The sequence below is a fragment of the Podarcis bocagei genome (assembly GCF_964188305.1).
Source record: "Podarcis bocagei genome assembly, chromosome: 2".
NCBI lineage: Eukaryota > Metazoa > Chordata > Lepidosauria > Squamata > Lacertidae > Podarcis > Podarcis bocagei.
In genome coordinates this window covers 5,180,940-5,200,431 of record NC_138126.1, presented here as the reverse complement: position 1 = coordinate 5,200,431, position 19,492 = coordinate 5,180,940, and the positions used below count along the sequence as shown (strand labels likewise).

The following is a 19,492-nucleotide window of genomic DNA, read 5'->3' as shown; positions in this document are numbered from 1 at the left end:
CAAAGTATAGCCCAATTGTAACAAATATAACCAGCAGAGACAATAGAAAACAAAGTTCGCTTTTTCCGTCTTGACAGCTAATTTGACAGCTGTCAAACTCTTCAATATCTCTCCAACAGGCTCTCTCACGGATCACTCCCGGGTCAGGGGGGTGACACCTCAGCTCCGAAAATTAGCTCTTATCCTCCAGTAAAATTGCTTAAACTGCCAAATCGTGCAATTAATATATTTTAGCCAATAAAAGGGAAAAAATCCTCTCAACTTTAGTTAGCTAGTCCTTGCTTTAGATTATTTACAAGACGGGGAGACGGACTTCCTGTTTGCATCTTCCCCGATCGTGCCTAATTAAAAAAAATTTTTTTCTTTAGAAATCCAATTTCCGTAGTACTCACAGGTTGCTGCTTTAAAGTCCAATTGTTCACAAGAAGTCAGCGCTCTCCGACCATGGCATGCGGCTTCACTCCGCAGGAGAAGCAGTAGACTCTCAGCATCGCACCACTCACCCCGCCCCCCATTCCGAAGCCTTTAAAAAGGCTCCTTCACGGGTCGGGGGGCGCAAATGGTGCCTGCTGAGTCACCAGGTTCACAGGCTACCTCGCCTGTGATTTTTAATGGTCCCCGCGTCGCCGCAGCGGCAAGACCCGGATCCTGCGGAGCCCATTCCCTCCGGAGCTCGGAGGGAGTCCGCCATTAGCTGTTGGCGCTAAGCCGGAAGTCCCTTAATGTATTTTAATCTTGTTTTTAAGTTGTATTCATTCAATTGGTTTTTATTATTGCTTCTTAGCTGCCCTGAGCCCGGCCTTGGCTGGGGAGGGCAGGGTATAAATAAAATTAATTGTTGTTGTTATTGTTGTTGTTGTTGTTGTTAAAGAGCACCACATAATCAAGTAATTCAGGATGAATGCTGAATCAACAGGGTCTCTGGAGAAGCCTTGAATCAGGTGGAGAGCTTTTTTTTTTAATTGACTGATTCATTGACTGAATCAGAAGCAGAATGTCATCTCACGTTTCTCTCAAAAATGGGGTCCATTCTAGTGGACTCAAAGGAGAACTTTGGACAAATCCTTTGAGTTTTCATGAGAAGTAAAGGAAAGGGGAAGTGGGAAGAGTAATGTTACGTCAGGCGTGAAGAGTTCTCTCCCTTTGGTAACATCACAGATAAGAATTAACAAGCAGTTGATCTATTTATAGTCCTTTTATTACAGCATCATGTGGCAAGCAGAAATACACAGCTATCTGCAAGGAGGGCAGTTGGCTGCTCTAAATCCTCCTTCCGACTTCCGTAGCATTTTAGGTGCCAATGGGAAGTTCCTCCCTCCCTCTGACTTCTTTGCTCTCTGATATGTTCAGACCTCCGAGTCTGTGGTGAGGGGGGTTCCCCACACTCTCAAGTGACATCTCAACTAGCTGCCCCCTCCTTTTGGGTTCCCTTGTCATTGTCTCGTACCTGGGCAACTCCTCCCTCAGCTGTTCAGCTTCTGTCTCTCTCTCTCTGCTTCTGAACGCTCTGTGGACTGTCAGACTTGCATTCGACTGAGCTTCTGTTTTGGTTGAGTCTGTGATTAACAACCTGAGCCTTTGGTGAGGTTCCAAGCACATTCCCCCATTATGCAAAATATCCAGCACGCTGGGAAGGAGCCGAGATAGTATGAGCTACATTGCTAAGAGCGTTTTATTTCTAACTACACAGACAGAAAAGAAATATACATGCTCACTCTGTGAAAGCAGAGAGCAACTGAACAACAAAGGAACAGGAAACCAGCAAACATTACATCCGTCTCCTGTCTTCTGTGAGCCTTCCAACAGTATGGGATCTCTGGAATGCATTCCCCAGTCCTCATCCTTAGACTATTCCCTGACATGTTGTGATCATTTGGGTTGCCCTTTTTTAATTTTGATGCCGTCAATCACGGTATCCTCCTGAACTGACTTAGTGAGATGGGTGTCAGAGGCACCATATTACAGTGGTTCTGTTCATATCTTCAATGTCATGTCCAGAAAGTAGCGCTCGGTGACTGCTCCTCACTCCCACCCTGGCATTTGTGCTATGGAGTTCTGCAAGGTACTATTCTCTCCCCAGCGCTATTTAAGATCTATACGCTATATAAAATCTATATGAAGTCATGGGGTGCGGTCCAGAGGAGTTTTGGAGGAAGGGGCCACCAGTATGCCGATAACACACAGCGACATGGGTGGCAGTGTGACCTACTGAGCTTCTTGGGCTTGCTGGTTGGAAGGTTGGCGGTTTGAATCCATGTGACAGTGGCAAGCTCCCATTGTTCTATCCCAGCTCCTGCCAACCTAGCAGTTTGATGTTGGTTTTTTTTAAAAAATGATTAAAATAAATATACAACATACAACAAAAAGCAATACAAGATTCACATGCCAAAATTATGCGGAATCTCCTGACTTCCCCCCATCTCTTCCATGGGTACTAGTGTTTATATTTACATCTGCATATCTAAACTGTCCAAATTTTGTCTTTCCCAATTCTCCATACTTTCCATTAATTTACAAGTGTGGTTAAAATCCTGCTAATGTTTTTAACCTGCTTACAATTGTCTTGCTTTCTGAGCTTCCCAGTTAATTTTGCCATTTCAGCATAGTCCATCAACTTGGTTTGCCATTCTTCTCTGGTCAGGGTTGTTTCCTCCTTCCATCTCTGGGCTAGTAGCATCCGTGCGGCTGTTGTCGCATACATAAACAATCTTTTCTGGTCCTTTGGTATCTTGGTACCTGTAATTCCTAATAAGAAGGATTCTGGTTTTTTAAACAAATGTTGTTTTAAACATTTTTTCCAATTCTTTATATATCATCTCCCATATTTTTTTAGTTACTTTACACATCCACCACATATGATAAAAGGTACCTTCTTTTTCTTTACACTTCCAGCAGGTATTTGAACTCGTTTGATTTGGAGCCAAATACCACCAGTGCATCATTTTCATATAATTTTATGTCAGTGAACAACGTGCCATAAATTTCAAATCTGTTTTCCATAACCTCTCTCAATCTGCCATTTGTATATTGTGTCCCAAGTCCCAAGCTCTGGCTTCCATCACAGTGTCCCGTTGCACCAGAAGCGGTTTAGTCATGTTGGCCACATGACCCGGAAAGTTGTCTGTGGATAAACACCTGATCCCTCAGCCTCATAGCGAGATGAGCACCACTCCCCATAGATGCATTTGACGAGACTGAACCATCCAGGGGTCTTTACATGAACACACAGCCTCTGTCCACCCCTCCTTGGTTAAGGGTATTCTGTTAAAGGGATCTGTGAGGAGTTGCTTCTGTCCGGATGCCCAGGCGGGGGCTAAGGCCATAGCACTCCTCCAACAGGGACTCCTCGGTGGTTAACTCTACTTGATGTAGGTCATGGGGGGCAGGTGTGGATTACCCTTAGATGCACCCCCAGCAGATGGACTGGGGTGGAATAAATGGCTATACGCAATGCCGATTCCAAACCATTCACATCTGTAATCAATAGAGTTGTGGCTCATTTGGACCCAATGTTATGCTGTTGTCTTGTCTGGTTTTTCATCACTTAGAGAGTGACAGGAACACAGGAGCTTGACACACAATTTGTAGGCTCTTTCGATGATTCCCACTTCTAAAGGCGCAAGGGCATAGTTTAGGGGGTTCTCTTGGGTACACCTTTGTCACTAGAGACCCACATGTCCTCTATGGCTGTTTGTGACCACTGGAGTAATGGAAAACGTGGAGCTGGACTACTGCAATGCACTCTTTCTGGGGCTGCCCTGGGGTCTGGTGCAGAATCTGTAGTTGGTGCAACATGATGTGGCCAGATTGTCCTTGCGAGATTTTGGTCAAGAACATCTGGCACCCCCCCCCCATTTGGAGGAACTATCCACTTAAACCTATTTTCTGCTTCCTGCAACTTCCATTCCTGATCCACCAGAGGACCTCTTCTCTTATTCCATGACTACTAAGCTTACCCAGGAGGCACATTGTTGGAAGCTTTTTTGGAAGTCCAAGTGTTGTTTGTCTGTTTCTTTATTAAATTTCTACACTGCCCTTCACCCAATGATCTTAGGGTGGTTCACAGCATAAAAATACAGGATAAGACCAAAAAGTATATAATAAAAACAAGAACAAAAACAAAACAAGAAACCTACAAAAAAAGCTGCTGAATCGCCTCTGTCTTTACGTGAAATTTCAGTTCCCTTTTTCACCTCCCAAATTCATCAGAATAGCCCTATCCTGTGTTAGCATCAGTGCGGGGGGGATTCTGCCAGGGCTCATGTAGAATAGTTCAGGTAACTTCTAACTCTTAATCTTGGTATTTTCCACCAATCTTTGGCATTTGCATCTCACAGTTTGGAGGCAGATCTTGGAGTTTTTGCAAACATGTTTTTCTTCAGCCCCGCAGTTGCAGGTGGAGCTGCATAAAGTGTCTAGGAACTTGCAGAGGTGGTACTTCTTCTACATATAATTATCAAAATGATAGTGTGCATGGTTTTTTTGCTTCCAAAGATCACATTTGAGTCCACTAAACGTGATGTTATGGATCTGAGGCAGAAAGGTCTGGCAGATATATGCCTCCTGAGCCACCTAAAACTTGGGTGGGCTGAGATTTAGGACAGATGATAACTGCACCAGAATGAGGTTGGCTTGACTTCTCTCCACTTCAGATGTGACCCCTTTGCAGGGCTCCGTTAGTGAGAAGAAAGTTACTGCATCTTGCAAGCACCACAACAAAAGACTTCTAATTCTTTGTAAGGGAGGTGGTTGTTCCTGGGAGGAAGAAGATGGTTCTCATTCTGCTGCTTCTACTGCCTTATGGGGACTGTGGGAAACTGAAGACAAAATGCCTCTTGTCTTTGGAAAGGGATGAGATAGATTCACCTAATTATTTCAGGCCAGGAGACCACCTCATCAGTGGGGTCATCTCTGCCACAAACACTGTGTTTCATCCTCATATCTTTAGCCAATGTCCTTCCACCAGCTTTTATTGGTAAGACCTTTTGTGGGGATGGAGTTCCTGGTGTTCCACTTGCTACCATTTCCATGAGATCCAACTCATCTCCAGTTACTTTCAGGGGCCTTTCTCATTGTCTGGTACCTGCCTTTAAAAACATAAGGAGATCCCAATGGCAGATAAATTGGGGGGTGATGAGGCTCTCAGCGGCAACCAGTCACAATGGCTATGTTCTCCATTCACTGTCACAGGCACTATGCCTCTGGGTACCAGTAACTGAGAATCTCAAGTAGGGGAACAGTTCTTCTGCTTCTCAGTTTTGCATGTGAGGTTGGCTGACTTGAGGATGCTGGAACAGATGAGCCTCTGGGCTGATTCTGCAGGATTTTTCTGAAAAATGATGGTAGGAGAAGGGTGTCTTTCTGCCTTAGGTTTAATATACATGGGGGGGGGAATCTACTTTCTCAAAGCAGAATTATGGTAGTGCTTTCTGGATCTTTTAATCACTGTCTTAGATTAATAATAATAATAATAATAATAATAATAATAATTTTATACCCCACCCATCTGGCTGGCTTTCCCCAGCCACTCTGGGCAGCTTCCAACAAAATATTAAAATACAGTGGTCTGTTAAACATTAAAAGCTTCCCTAAACAGGGCTGCCTTCAGATGTCTTCTAAAAGTCTGGTGGTTGTTCTTCTCTTTGGCATCTGGTGGGAGGGTGTTCCACAGGGCGGGTGCCACTACCGAGAAGGCCATCTACCTGGTTCCCTGTAACTTGGCTTCTTGGCGTGAGGGAACCGCCAGAAGGCCCATGGCGCTGGACCTCAGTGTCCGGGCAGAATGATGGGGGTGGAGACGCTCCTTCAGGTATACTGGACCGAGTCCATTTAGGGCTTAAACGTCAGCACCAACACTTTGAATATATTATGTCCCACATCCTTCGCCCATTTTATCATAACACAATTTACCTGGTCCTCTTTAGTGTCCCATTCCAAAAGCTTGGAAATGTACTGAGAGCCAATGTAGATTTTTCAAGACTGGTGTTATGTGGTCTCGGCGGCCGCTCCCAGTCACCAGTCTAGCTGCCGCATTCTGGATTGGTTGTAGTTTCCGGGTGACCTTCAAAGGTAGCCTCACATAGAGCGCATTGCAGTAATCCAAGCGAGAGATAACTAGAGCATTCACCACTCTGGCGAGACAGTCTGCGGGCAGGTAGGGTCTCCGCCTGCGTACCAGATGGAGCTGGTAAGCAGCTGCCCTGGACACAGAATTGACCTGCGCCTCCATGGACATCTGTGAGTCCAAAATGACACCCAGGCTGCGCACCTGGTCCTGGGACACAGTTACTCCATTCTGGACCAGGGAGTCCTCCACACCTGCCTGCCTCCTGTCCCCCAAAACAGTACTTCTGTCTTGTCAGGATTCAGCTTCAATCTGTTAGCCGCCATCCAACCTCCATCCGCCTCCAGACACTCACACAGGAACTTCACTGCCTTCACTGGTTCTGATTTGAAAGAGAGGTAGAGCTGAATATTAGAGGCAGAACAGAAATATTACTTGGACAGTGCTGGCATGTATATAATTTCTCCCCCCAGGAAAGGACCCACAAAGTACTGGCAGCTCCTCTCCTTCTTGTATGCCATTCAAGCAATCAACCAGAATCAAAAGCTGTTACCCAACATCACCCTGGGCTACAGCATCCATGAGAACTTTTTTGATGGAAGGGTGACCTATGATGTTTTGCTAGACATGCTGTCCATTGGGCAGCTGAACTTTCCAAACTACAGCTGTGGTAAACAGACTAACTTACTGGCTGTTCTCGAAGGGTCCGACTCTCAAAACTCCATCCAGATTTCAAACGTGTTGGGCATCTATAAAATCCCACAGGTAGGAATGGAGAGAGGTATAATAGCATTATGATATCGGCTGTTTTATTTTCAACTACCCTCCTGTTGATCCCTAGCATCAAATTTGCCTTCTTTACGGCTGCCACAACCTTCAAGGAAATCACTGTTCTCACCAAAGGGTCCTTGCAATAGACCTTCCTCCTTCCTAAGATCTTCCCAATCTCATGTTGGGCTTAGAAATATTTAGGCTTTGATCTGAAATCAAACCAGATCCAAGTCTTCCGTTCTCTTCCCAGGTCACTTATGCTTTTGTCTCTCATGTTCTGAATGATAAGAGGCATTTCCCTTTTTTCTACCGGATGGTCCCCAAAGAAGAAGCCCTGTACCCAGGGATTGTCAAGCTGCTCCAGCACTTCCGATGGACGTTGATTGGCCTCCTTGCACCAGACACCGACAATGGAGAGAGGTTCCTGAAGAGCTTGACACCTGTGCTCATCAAGAGCGGTGTCTGTGTTGTCATCTCACTAAGCATCCAACGACCGAATACAAATGGAGTATACATTCCCCGTCTTCCATTCCGCAAGTGGAGGCAAGTGCATGTATTTGTTTACTATGGGGAAATGACTTTTTTCTTAAATGGACTACAAATCATACAACAGTTTTTTGACATATTGATGAAATCCATTGTTGGGAAAATCTTCATCACAACAGTTTTGTGGGATGTCGCCCTGGAGCTGATGTATAATGAGATATCTTTCCAACACATCCATGGTATATTTTCCTTCTTCACTGAGACAAGTAAAGGGGCAAAATACGGTGATTTTCTACCCTTTTTCTTTGGTATTAAGAAGTTTTGGGAGGATGCTTTTAATTGTTCCTATTCAAAGCATGCATTCTCAGTGAAAGGCCGGACAAGATGCAGAGAGAGAGAGAAACTGGAGAGGCTTCCCCAAGATGATCTGGAAAGAATCCTCTCTCTAGACAGCTACAGGATCTACAACACTCTGCAAGCCGTGGCTCGTGCCTTAAATGCTGCATATTCATCTAGATCTAAGCAGAGGGGAACTCAGAGAATGGGACTTCAAAGGCTACAGCCATGGCAGGTATTTTCTTTCCCTTCACAGACATCTCAACTGAGCATGACAATCAATTGTAGTGTGCAGATATTGAATATTGTGCAGTTTGAAATGATTGGAAGCATAAGAACTGGAAGCATTCATTTCCTTTTGGAAATGAATTATCATCCAGGCCCATAGAAATATTATTCACTCTTTACTGGCAGAACTCTTTATAACAGAATGAGAACATCATTCTGTCCAACACAGGCTCGGGATCTCTCTCTCTCTCTCTCTCTCTCTCTCTCTCTTACCTTCAGGAGAGCTTCCTTTACAAAACTCTATTGAGTTTTGGAGCCAAAGACAAAAAGGCAACTCCCTTCAAAAAGGAGATATTGCAATCCAATACCTTCATCACATGATCTAATGTTACAACACTCAAATGTTAGCTAGCAAAGAACAGCAACCAGTTAGTTAATCTTAATCTCAGCAAGAGCCCAGAGCCCTTTAGAAAAAAACTACAATGGAAAAAACCCAAAGTTTGCAAAACACATTACCCATTTTCCATTTTAAACCTTCCTTAAAACATCTCTATACTTAAGAGATGTAAAGGCAATATTAAGTTAAGAAAGGCATAAGAAGTGATTCAGTCGGAGGATTATCAGAGGTGCTGATGGAAGTCCAAGAAGAATGTATTTGTGATAAACTGTGTGGTACGTTTTATAATTTTGTATGCTAAAAATCAATAAAAATATTTATATATAAAAAATAAACTTTTCTTAATACATATACATTTTTCATTTCTGTTTGCTATTCTTATTCTTGCCTCATTGCACAGCTCCCCGAGCAACTGCTCCCATCATTTGCCCAATTCTCCTTTCCCCGCAAGTTGGTATTATTTTTGGCAGGGGAGATGACATTGATCAGGCTGTCTCTAATCTCTATTCCTTTCACACCCGCTTGACTCTGCTCTGGCTCTCTGCTCCCTCCACCAAGCTCCTGCCTTTCCCTGCTGAAGCCCATATTTGAGATTTCATTCAGGTTGCCTTGAAAGGAAAAACGAACCTAACTCACTCTTTCTGAAACAATCCAAGGGGGCAGCTTCCTTCAAAAAACATGCTTACTAGGAGAAATTCACACAGAAATGCTGAAGAATTGTGATGAGTTTCTATTAGTATTACTTAAAAAATGCTTCAGAAATGTGAAGAACTGAATTTAAGATTGGAGTGTGTGTGTGAGAGAAAACAGTATGAACCAAAAGTGACAAGATCCCTCCATTACTATTTGAGTTTGCAACCAGTTCTAAGCAAAGGGGAAGTGGATTGTCAGTATGCTTCCATATTATTATTATTATATAATTTTTATTAAATTTTCAATCGAACAATTCCAAATAAACATTTTAGAAACTCTAAAATATCTGATGACTTCCCTTCTTCTCTTTCCATGGTTCATTTTACATCTTATACACCCCTGTATATTTTGCTATAACCATTCAAACATTATTTACATCCATCAAACATTATTTACGTGGTTGAATTTATCTTAATGCTGCCACCGTTTTCAGCTGTATACTGTTATTTTCCATATATTCAATAAATGCTTTCCAAACTTCTTTCAATGTATCTTCTTCTTGCTCTCTTAGCTGGGACCTCGCTGACTTTCCATTTCTGGGCCAGCAAAACAGGGGCCTATGCTTCCCTTTATTCTAAATGCTCTCATCTTTGCTTCTGTTCCAGCTCCACCCTTTCCTAGGAAACACCCAGTTCTACAATTCTTCCATGGACAGAGTGTATTTGGATGAGAACGGGGAGCTGGCAGCCGACTTGGACATTGTGAACTGGGTGGTGTTCCCCAATAAATCCGTCCTCAGAGTGAAGTTTGGGAGTATCGACAGACAGGGATCCCCAGACCTGAAGTGCTCCATCGACCAGGAGGCCATTGTGTGGCCCAAGTGGCTCAATCAGGTGACGGGGAGTGGGAATCATGCCTGTCATTTTGCTGTCTTTTCTGTGAGCTCTAATAAGTGCTCCCTGTTCAGTGTGCTGCTGCCCTCACTTGCCTGTCAACTCCAGCACTGGGCTGTTGTTCCAGATAGTTCCTACAGCTCCTCTGCTCAGCTGGGTGCCAAAGGAGGCTTCCTGCTAAACTGTGTGTCTGGGGAAAGGGGGGTTCCTTGCTTTTCGGTTGTTATATGAATTTTATCGGTAGTGAATAGCTCATGGCCCATATACAGAACTTTATTTAATGGAGGTCCTTTGTTTTTTCCTGAATTTAATCATGAATAATTCATGTAATGGACAGTGATGGGACATGCTTAGTTTCAAGCTATAGTCTAGATGCTACAGCAGATACTATCCCTCAAAGAACAATTCTCATTGACACTCTTTGTCTTTGTGCCCAGACCATTCCTACTTCCAGGTGTGTGGAAAGCTGTCGCCCTGGATCCGCCAAGGTGATTCAGGAAGGGAAGCCTCTTTGCTGTTATGAATGTCTTCCCTGTGCAGAAGGGACCATCTCCACTCAGGAAGGTGGGTGACTCCAAGGGAAAGGCTGGCCTTGGGGAAGAGAGAAGGGTTCAGTCAGGAATCTCTCAAAACCATTTTTGGGCAGGACAAGGCCCAGAAATGGGCCTTGTGTGGGAGTGAACTGGGTGGTTCAAATTCTCATCATCATCAATCTCTTTTTATGATTATAGTTTACGATATTGTTCTAAAATGTATCATCATCATCATCATCAACATCATATATATATAAATATGGTCAAATGTGAAGGAGGGAGGTCTAAACCACAAAGCCTCTTGGTCTTGCTGATCAGAAGGGCAGCAGTTTGAAACCACGCGACGGGCTGAGGTCCTGTTTCTCTCTGAGCTCTGGCATCCGTCATGGTGTCCTTTTGCACCAGAAGCGGTTTAGTCATGCTGGCCTCATGACTCAGAAAGCTGTCTGTGGACAAACTCCCTCGGCCTGAAGCGAGATGAACGCTGCACCCCATAGTTGTCTTTGACTAGACTTAACTGTCTCCCAAGAGGCTAGATACTGCTCAGGGCTTGGCCGAATCCAGTGTATTAGATATTACTTACTCTCTCTCTCTCTTTCTTGCAGATGCAGACCATTGCAAAAAATGCCCAGAAAATCAGCATCCAAACAAGGACCGAAATCAATGTGTGTTCAAGCATATCACCTTCCTAGCCTATGAAGAATCTCTGGGGGTTGTCCTTCTTTCCCTTGCCCTACTGGGGTCCATAGCCACAAGCTTTGTTTTAGGAATCTTTATTAAATACAACGAAACTCCCATAGTCAAAGCCAACAACCGGGACCTCTCCTACATCCTCCTGGTCTCCCTCCTGCTTTCCTTTTTGTCCTCCTTCCTGTTCATTGGGAGGCCTAGGAAAGGGACCTGCCTTCTCCAACAAACAGCCTTCAGCATCATCTTCTCTGTTGCTGTTTCTTCTGTGTTGGCAAAAACCATCACTGTGGTTCTGGCCTTCCTGGCCACCAAGCCAGGGAACTCAGTGAGGAGATGGCTGGGGAAGAGTCTGGCCAACTCCATTGTCATTTCCTGTTCCTGTGTCCAAGTTGTCATCTGCATGATCTGGCTGGGGATCTCGCCACCATTCCCAGACTCTGACATGCACTCCCAGCCTGGGGAGATCATCCTGCAATGCAACGAAGGGTCTGTGGCCATGTTCTATGGTGCCCTTGGCTACATGGGCTTCTTGGCGGCCATCTGCTTCACGGTGGCTTTCCTGGCCAGGAATCTGCCTGGGGCCTTCAATGAAGCCAAGCTGATCACCTTCAGCATGCTGGTCTTCTGCAGTGTTTGGGTGTCCTTTGTTCCCACCTACCTGAGCACCAAGGGGAAATACATGGTAGCCGTTCAGGTTTTCTCCATCTTGGCCTCCAGTGCTGGGCTCCTGGGCTGCATCTTCATTCCCAAATGCTACATTATTTTGCTGAGACCTGATCTGAACACAAAGGAGCACCTGACAGCAAAAGCTAAAGATAGCATCTGATTCTTAAAATATTATTTTTCAAGAAGATAGAGAAGTGATGTTCTTGAAAAATAATGTTTCAATTTAAAAAATCGTTACCCTCCTTTGATCATGTAGAACCAACCAACTTAATGGAAGTACTTATGAAATTTGGATTTGTCTGAAAATTTGTTAATACTTTGGAAGATATAGATCACATAGATCACAGGGAATTCACATTACCAAAATTTTGTAATTATTCGTGGAACAGAACAAGGATGTCCACTGTCACCCCTCTCTTTTTTCCAAGTGAATCTCCAGCCCCGGCTCTCTCACTTCCTCATTCATCGTCACCTCCTCTGTGGGTGCTGCTAAGTACCCTCTGTCTTTGAGCTCTTTGCTCTCCTACTTTTAAGGCTTGCCGGGTTCTGGAAGATGGTGGGTATAGAATGGTCTCTAATGACGTGTCAGCCTGATGTTGCTCTGGCTCTCCCATGATTTCCCAACTTTCCCCCTCATCTGCCTCTGAACTGTGACTTCCCTTTATACTTTCTTCCTCATCCTCCTCCCTGGGAGGGTCAGGATGGAGAGGTGGTCTCCCCCATTCCTCCCTGGCCCTTGGTCATCTTGGTAGCACCTTAAAGACCACCTAAGTTAGTTCTTGGTATGAGCTTTCGTGTGCATGCACACTTCTTCAGATACACTGAGCTTTAATTTATGGTGATCTGGACACTATACTTCTGTTGAAGCAGACTATTAGAGTTAAAATTTGTTATCTTTCCCCCCTAATTGTATAAGTAAAAAACAAACCTTTCAATGCTGTATTTTAAAAGGTTGTGAGCCATGCAGGGACCTTACAATGAGGGAGGGTCATCAATATTATTATTTAATATATTAAGAAGTTGCTGCATCCCACTGTTGACTCATGTTAAGCTTCTGGTGTAATAAGCCAGTTGTCCTTTATTTAGGCCTTTGCTTATTCTCTTCAGCCTCAGCAAGGTGTTGTTAACATTTTGCACCTTCAGACCATATTCACAGGGACCTAGGTCCACATTTGGCCAGAAACCTACCCGCTCAACTGTCATCTCTAACCCCCACCCCCAAATAATATTTCAATTTCCCCCATGCCCCCGTTTCATTTCACTTCCTGAGAAAAATCCTCAAATGTTTCCACTGAATGTAGAAAGAAGGGAGCATATTATGGAGGGGGGAGCTCCTGGCGGACATTTCCACAGTGGTGGGAATGTTTTGGCGGTTTTTTATGAAAAATTTGATGATTTACAAAAGTGTGCAATGTCTCTCTCTCGTATTTTCCCCCCATGTAACATTTTTACAATTCATTTTCATTTTTTGAGGCATTAGGAAGAAAAGGGGGAAAGAGGTGAGGGGGAGATGGGGGGGTTGGGCGGCGATGTTTCTATTTTACTTACTATATGTAGGGTTTGGTGTCAGCATTGCTTGTGCAGGTTCTTTGCTGTTCACTTGTGTTCCTTTGGTGGTGAGAGAGGTTGGGGTTGGCCTAGGGTGTGGTTGTTCATTTGTGGCTGGCTGTGGTGGTCTTTGTTTTTGTGTGTGAGTGGGGTGGGTGGGTGTTTTGGATCAGGTTAGCCATATTGATTTGTATGCTGTTGGTGGATTTCTGTCATTGTCTTGTTGGGCTGTGTATGTGATAAAGGGGAGCCATACAGGGGAGAAGGCGTCTTCTTCTATTTGTCCCCATGTCAGTTTCAGTTTATTGGTTAATTTTTCTAGTAGGCTGTTTCCCATACTATTTGGTACCATTGGTCCATGCTTACTCCTGACAGGTCTCTCCAGCGGTGGGAATGTTGTGGGAAAGCGAATGACAATGAAACAGAGGAGGAGGAGGAAGAAGAGGAAAGGAAAGGGTGAAGGCTTGTTGCTTGGGGAGGTGGGGTAGATAAAAGAGTGAAGGACAAGGCAGTTCTGGGCAGCCTGGGCAACTGTTGCTTAGGTGGACCGGAAAGCAAAGAAAATGGCCTTTGCTGCAGTTAGGCCAAAGGAGAGCAAAATAGGGAAGGGAGGGCTAGCCAGGAAGAAGAGTGGGAGCTGCCCTTGTTGCTGCATATAACCAAGAAAAATAGAGTATGCACTAGAGTTATAACTTTTTGACTTCACAAACAAACAAACAAACAAACAAACAAACAAACAAACAAACAAACTGAAAAGGGGTATAATTCTTCTCAGTTGTGAAAAAAGGTCACCCCGAAATGTAAAGTTGGAATCAGTGTATCTGTAACATTACTACTCATAAGTATTAGCATTTTTAAAACTTTATGGAACTGTTTGGAACTTTTACAGCTGCCTGGAACTTCCAAAACTGTATTGGAGAATCACGGGAGGCGATGTAGCACCCTGCTTGTGGTTAACGCTTAGCTGGAATGAAATATTCAACGCAGCAATAGAGAAATTAAAATAATTATTTATTTGTCAGACAAATAAATGAGAGGCACAGTGGTATATGGTTACCAAGCTCTGGCCTGGCTTCCTGCCATTATGGCCAGCACTTATATTCCCTTAATCCAGCCCCCTTTGCTCCTCCTGTGGCTGCCTCTGTCCAATCAGCCTGGTTGGATTTCCTATTGGCTGATTGCTATATCCAATCCTAAAAGATACACCCATATCCTCCTGTCCTTATATGGAACACAAAGAGCTATATATTGTTACATCTATAAATGACAAATAAGTAGTAATATATCTTACATGTGTCTCAACAAGGAATCTTAATTACCAGCTCACCTCTTGCCCTCCTTGCCCTATTGCCTTCTAAAACAAATGGTTAATCTTAAATTTTTATCTTAAACATATGTCAAGGATCTTGAGTTTCACATCAACATTGAAAGATCTCCTTCATTTGAAGGTTTCTAAACAAATGCCTGACAGCTATATATCAGGACTGCTTGGATGGCGTCTTCCTGTCTGGCAGGAAGGCTAGACTGGTGGCTGACTTAATTTCAAGATAAATACAACTCTTACAACTATATGAAAATAAGAATCTAGCATTTCTAAATCCTTTGCATAATTACATTTAAGCCAATATATTTAATACACAACACAGATAGTCTCTTAAAAGGAATAAGGCCTTTTTAAAGTAGAGAGAGAAAGAAAAAAAAGAACTCAGTTTAAAACAGTTTCAGAAGAAGCCTCTTCAGTTTACATCCCCCCCCTTCAGCAAGCTGCTTTTCCCATTATCTCTTCCCAACATTTATTGAAACTCTCTCAGTTTAAGAAAGAAACAGCTTTAAAAAGACTTCCCAGCTAGATGCTTCTCCATTTGGTCTTTAACCTTAGAAAGAAGATTTACTATTTACTCATTCCTAATCATGTTTATCTCTGCCTTTTTTATCTTCTATAACATGTAGGGTCAGTGTCCTTACTCTCAGTCTGTAATTTCAGCTTTTACGACTTTGAGAATTGTTTTCTGCTATCAATCAAGGGGCCCCTTGTCTAGGAAGAAAACACTGTCAGTGTTTTCTTAAGCAGCTAGCCTTCTTGCCTGGCATGAAACTTTTGAAAATCTAAGCCCTCTTTAATATACAAGTCCTGATCAAACATTAATAAAATGCAGGCTTATGCCTGATGCCTCATTCCCCCCTTTCAAGCTCAAGGACCTTCGTCCCAAGTGTCCTTGATAGCTTGACCTTCATCATATTCCTGAGGTAAAGCTCTGTATAGGGCCATGATATGAGGTAGAGTTTCATTTGAAACCATCTTGCTAATTGTACTTCTAAAACATGAAATGATACATGGCATCATACATAAAACCATTACCACTACCGTCAAGAAAAACAAGCAAGACAATAGTATCCCTTTGAGTCCTGTGACATTAGGTAACCAATTGGTGAGCCATCCCATATCCCATCCTTCCCATGTTTGTACTGGGACATGTGCTATATTCTCCATCTTTGTGGCCAACACACGGATTGCCTCACCATTATCTGAAATGTTAAAGCAACAGGCATTCCCTGTCAAGTTCAAGACTCCACATAGGCCTCCCTGCTTGGCAAGTACATAATCCATTCCCATTTTCAGCTGCAAAATGGCGGCTCTACTTTCATCCAACTGTTGTGCAATAAGTCTCAAACTCTGGGCCGTTGCATTGGTTACAAGTTCCACTACTGCTTGCAATCGAATTATTCTGTTTAGATTATAAATAGGATCCCGTGCCCCTTGTATGAGCTCACCAGGATTCCAGGAGGCAGGATCATAATAGGCTATAATGCGCTCTGGTGGCCAATCATCAGTACCGCTCCAACTTTGGGTACTTCCTCCTGCTATATGAGAAATATCAGTGTTTCTTCGTGTACGCTTGGCCAAATTAGTGGGCATAATCCACATTGGTGGTAATACCCATCCCAGGAAACAAGTCCCACTCCATTTGGAGGGGAGTTTCTTGTATGCCCATTCTCCACATATCCACCACAACCATCGGGTCTGAGGTTTTTGGTACGTGGAGTACAGAAGGCGAAAAAGCAAAAGAGGTAGAGAGTTCACAGTGCAGTATGTTAGATTGCCTTTTTCTGTCACAGTTATGTTCCATACCACTTTCCATGCATGAATAAAAGGAGGTGCACAGGGCAAGGCATTCCGAGTTCGATAGGTAGTATCGTGTGCCCAGGTATTCTTAATATTATCCCAAGTATAGTGACAATGAGAAGAGCCTATCATGGTAGAATCAGCTGCATCTGATGATTTATGTACACAGAATTCCCCTTGTACAGGTATAACTCGTAATGGTTTAGTTGAGTTCCATCCGGGGAAATTCTGTATTTCTGTTTGGTGTGGTATTTCGCTTACCATACCAATGGCATCTAATGGTATCGGTAATAAGGGCATACCTCCCTCTGAATCATCTGGCCCAAGAGAGCAAACAAGGCAATTGGTCCTATTTGCAACATTGGCTACCATTTCAGCTAAACCTACCCACATATTGTGGTCATGGCGGAATCCATATTTAGTCAATTTGGTCAGATTCAAGGACCCTTCCCCTTCCCAAGGGATCAGGATTAATAATAAAATCATGTTGATGTCTAGCATATGCATTCCTTCCACAAAAGATTACCTTATTGTGATAGCAAATAAATATTAGTCCCAATATAACTCCCCCAGTGACAGAAATGGGGAACCACCAAGACCAAAACATATATCCCGAGGATCCCCAATGAGTAATATCTCTGATAATTGTTCCACAAGGGGGGGGGCAGTCAATTAATTGTATAAGAGAATCTTTCCTTTCACAATCGCTGGTTCAGATGCTCCTCAAGCTTCAGGCGTGCGCAGGTCAGCCAGCTTCCAGGTTGTGGCTGCAGCAGGCCGGTCGTCTAATGTTGCCCGTGACCTAGCCCGTTCCCGGTAGGGCTAGATACAGGGGTTTTTGGAGAGAGTCAGTTTAAGAGGATTAGAGGGGTCACCTTTGCACGTCCAACTGCCTTCGGACTTCTTCAAACGGGAGTGATGAATCCAGGGGGTCACCTCAGCTACCTTCACCGCTGTTGGAGTAGAGAGCAAGACGGTGTAAGGTCCACGCCACTTAGGTGCAAGTGGATCACGTTTCCACTCTTTCACCCATACGCTATCGCCAGCCTGGAACTGATGAATCGGCTCGGCAATGCTGCACGGCGTGCGCTCGAGGGCCCACCTGTTAAGAGAAACAAAAACACGGGAGAGAGATTGCACTTGTCCCTGTGTCACATGGTCTCCTATTTGTTTAAGATCAGCTGGAATATCCTGAACAAAGGAGGGCGGTCTCCCATACAGGAGCTCAAAAGGTGACAACTTAAGTCTTTTTGTGGGTGCACACCGAACACGAAACAGTGTTATGGGTAACACATCTACCCATCCCAATCCCGTTTCCTGGGTTAATTTTGCCAATTGGGTTTTCAGAGTCCGATTCATTCTTTCAGTTTTCCCTGAACTCTGAGGCCTATAGGCTGCATGCAGTCTCCATTTCACTTGTAGGACTCGACATACTTCTTGTACTACTTGATCAATGAACGCTGGCCCATTATCACTTCCAATGCATCTAGGTAACCCAAACCTCGGGATCAATTCAGTGAGGAGTCTCTTAGTTACCTCTCGTGCCTTTTCAGTTCGGGTGGGAAAAGCTTCAACCCATCCGGTAAGAGTATCTACAAACACAAGGAGATACTTGAATCCCTTAGAAGGGACCACCTCTGTGAAGTCCACAATTAGGCTTTCCATGGGGACATATCCCACATGTTGGATTCCAGGAGGTTGTACCGGTCCCTGCCTGGGATTGTTTTTAGCACAAAGAACACATTTCTGTGAAATGCAAGTTGCTAATTGTGATAGATTAATAATATACAACTTCCGACTGAGACTCTCTCTGGTTGCAGTACCGCCAAGGTGAGTAGATTCATGATAATTTCTTACAATTGTGCCTGCTAGATGATGAGGTACATAAATCCTATTGTCCGGCAGGATCATCCAACCGTCCTTCACAACTGCTCCTTCCTGTTCAGCCCACTTCCTCTCTTCTGGGGTATAGTGAGGTTTAACTTCTTCTGGAACTACCTCTGGTATGAGGGCTGCTATAAATCCTCCCACAGGCTTTTGGGCTGCCTCTCGGGCTGCTTTGTCAGCAGCATGATTTCCTCTGGTTATTGGATCCCTTCCTCGTCCATGACCTTTGCAGTGCATTACAGCAATCTGTTCTGGAGCCCATACTGCTTCTAACAGGATTTCTACTTCAGGTCCATATTTCAAGGCCTTCCCGTGGGCTCCTATTAGACCTCTTTCTTTCCATAGAGCTCCATGTGCATGCAGGGTTAAGAAGGCATATTTAGAATCAGTATAGATGTTTGCCTTACATCCGGCTGCCAATTGCAGAGCTCTAGTTAAACCTATAAGTTCAGCTTTTTGTGCTGAGGTGCCAGCAGGCAAAGCTTCAGCTTCCACAACTTCCTCATTGGTGACCACAGCATATCCTGCTCGTCTGGCACCTTCATGCAGGTAACTGCTACCATCAGTATAATATACAACATCTGGATTTTTCAATGGTTCATCTTTCAGATCGGGTCTACTGGAATAAACTTCATCCATTATTTGGAGACAATCATGTGATTCTTCATCATCTACCTCTGGTAGGGGCAGCAAAGTCGCTGGATTGAGCATATTCACTACTCGTAGATGAATCCTGGGATTTTCACACAATAGGCCTTGGTACCTAGCCATCCTTGGGTTCGTTAGCCAATAACTACCCTTATATTCCATGAGCGTCAGAACAGCATGAGGTACATTCACATACATCGTCTGGCCGAAGGTAAATTTATCAGCTTCTTTGACAAGGCTTGCAGTGGCCGCTACTGCCCTTAGGCATGGAGGCCATCCTTTTGCTACTGAGTCCAATTGTTTTGACAAATAAGCTACTGGACGGTTCCAACTTCCTAATCTCTGGGTCAGGACTGCCGCTGCAATCCCATTCTGTTCATGTACATACAGCTGAAAGGGTTTTTCCGAATTAGGCAGTCCAAGGGCTGGGGCCTCCATAAGTCGTTGTTTGATAACTAAAAAGGCTTGTTGCTGCTCAGGTCCCCATACGAATGGGTCCTTTTCTGCACCTCGAGTGCTTTCATGTAAGGGCTTGGCCAGACTGCTGAAATCAGGTATCCATAGTCTACAAAACCCTGCTGTTCCCAG

General features: G+C 44.1%; 1 protein-coding gene across 1 annotated transcript in view; it reads left to right on the top strand.

Annotated features, from left to right (window-relative positions):
* LOC308579728 (vomeronasal type-2 receptor 26-like) overlaps nt 1–19,492 on the top strand; it is a gene marked incomplete at its 3' end in the record, with an annotated part of 150,888 nt that overhangs the window by 18,879 nt on the left and 112,517 nt on the right. Inside the window, exons 3-5 of the mRNA XM_081180660.1 lie at nt 7,086–7,892; nt 9,581–9,808; nt 10,246–10,372. Coding sequence (XP_081036786.1) covers nt 7,149–7,892; nt 9,581–9,808; nt 10,246–10,372 — 1,099 coding nt within the window. The 5' untranslated portion in view covers nt 7,086–7,148. The remainder of the gene's footprint in view (nt 1–7,085; nt 7,893–9,580; nt 9,809–10,245; nt 10,373–19,492) is intronic.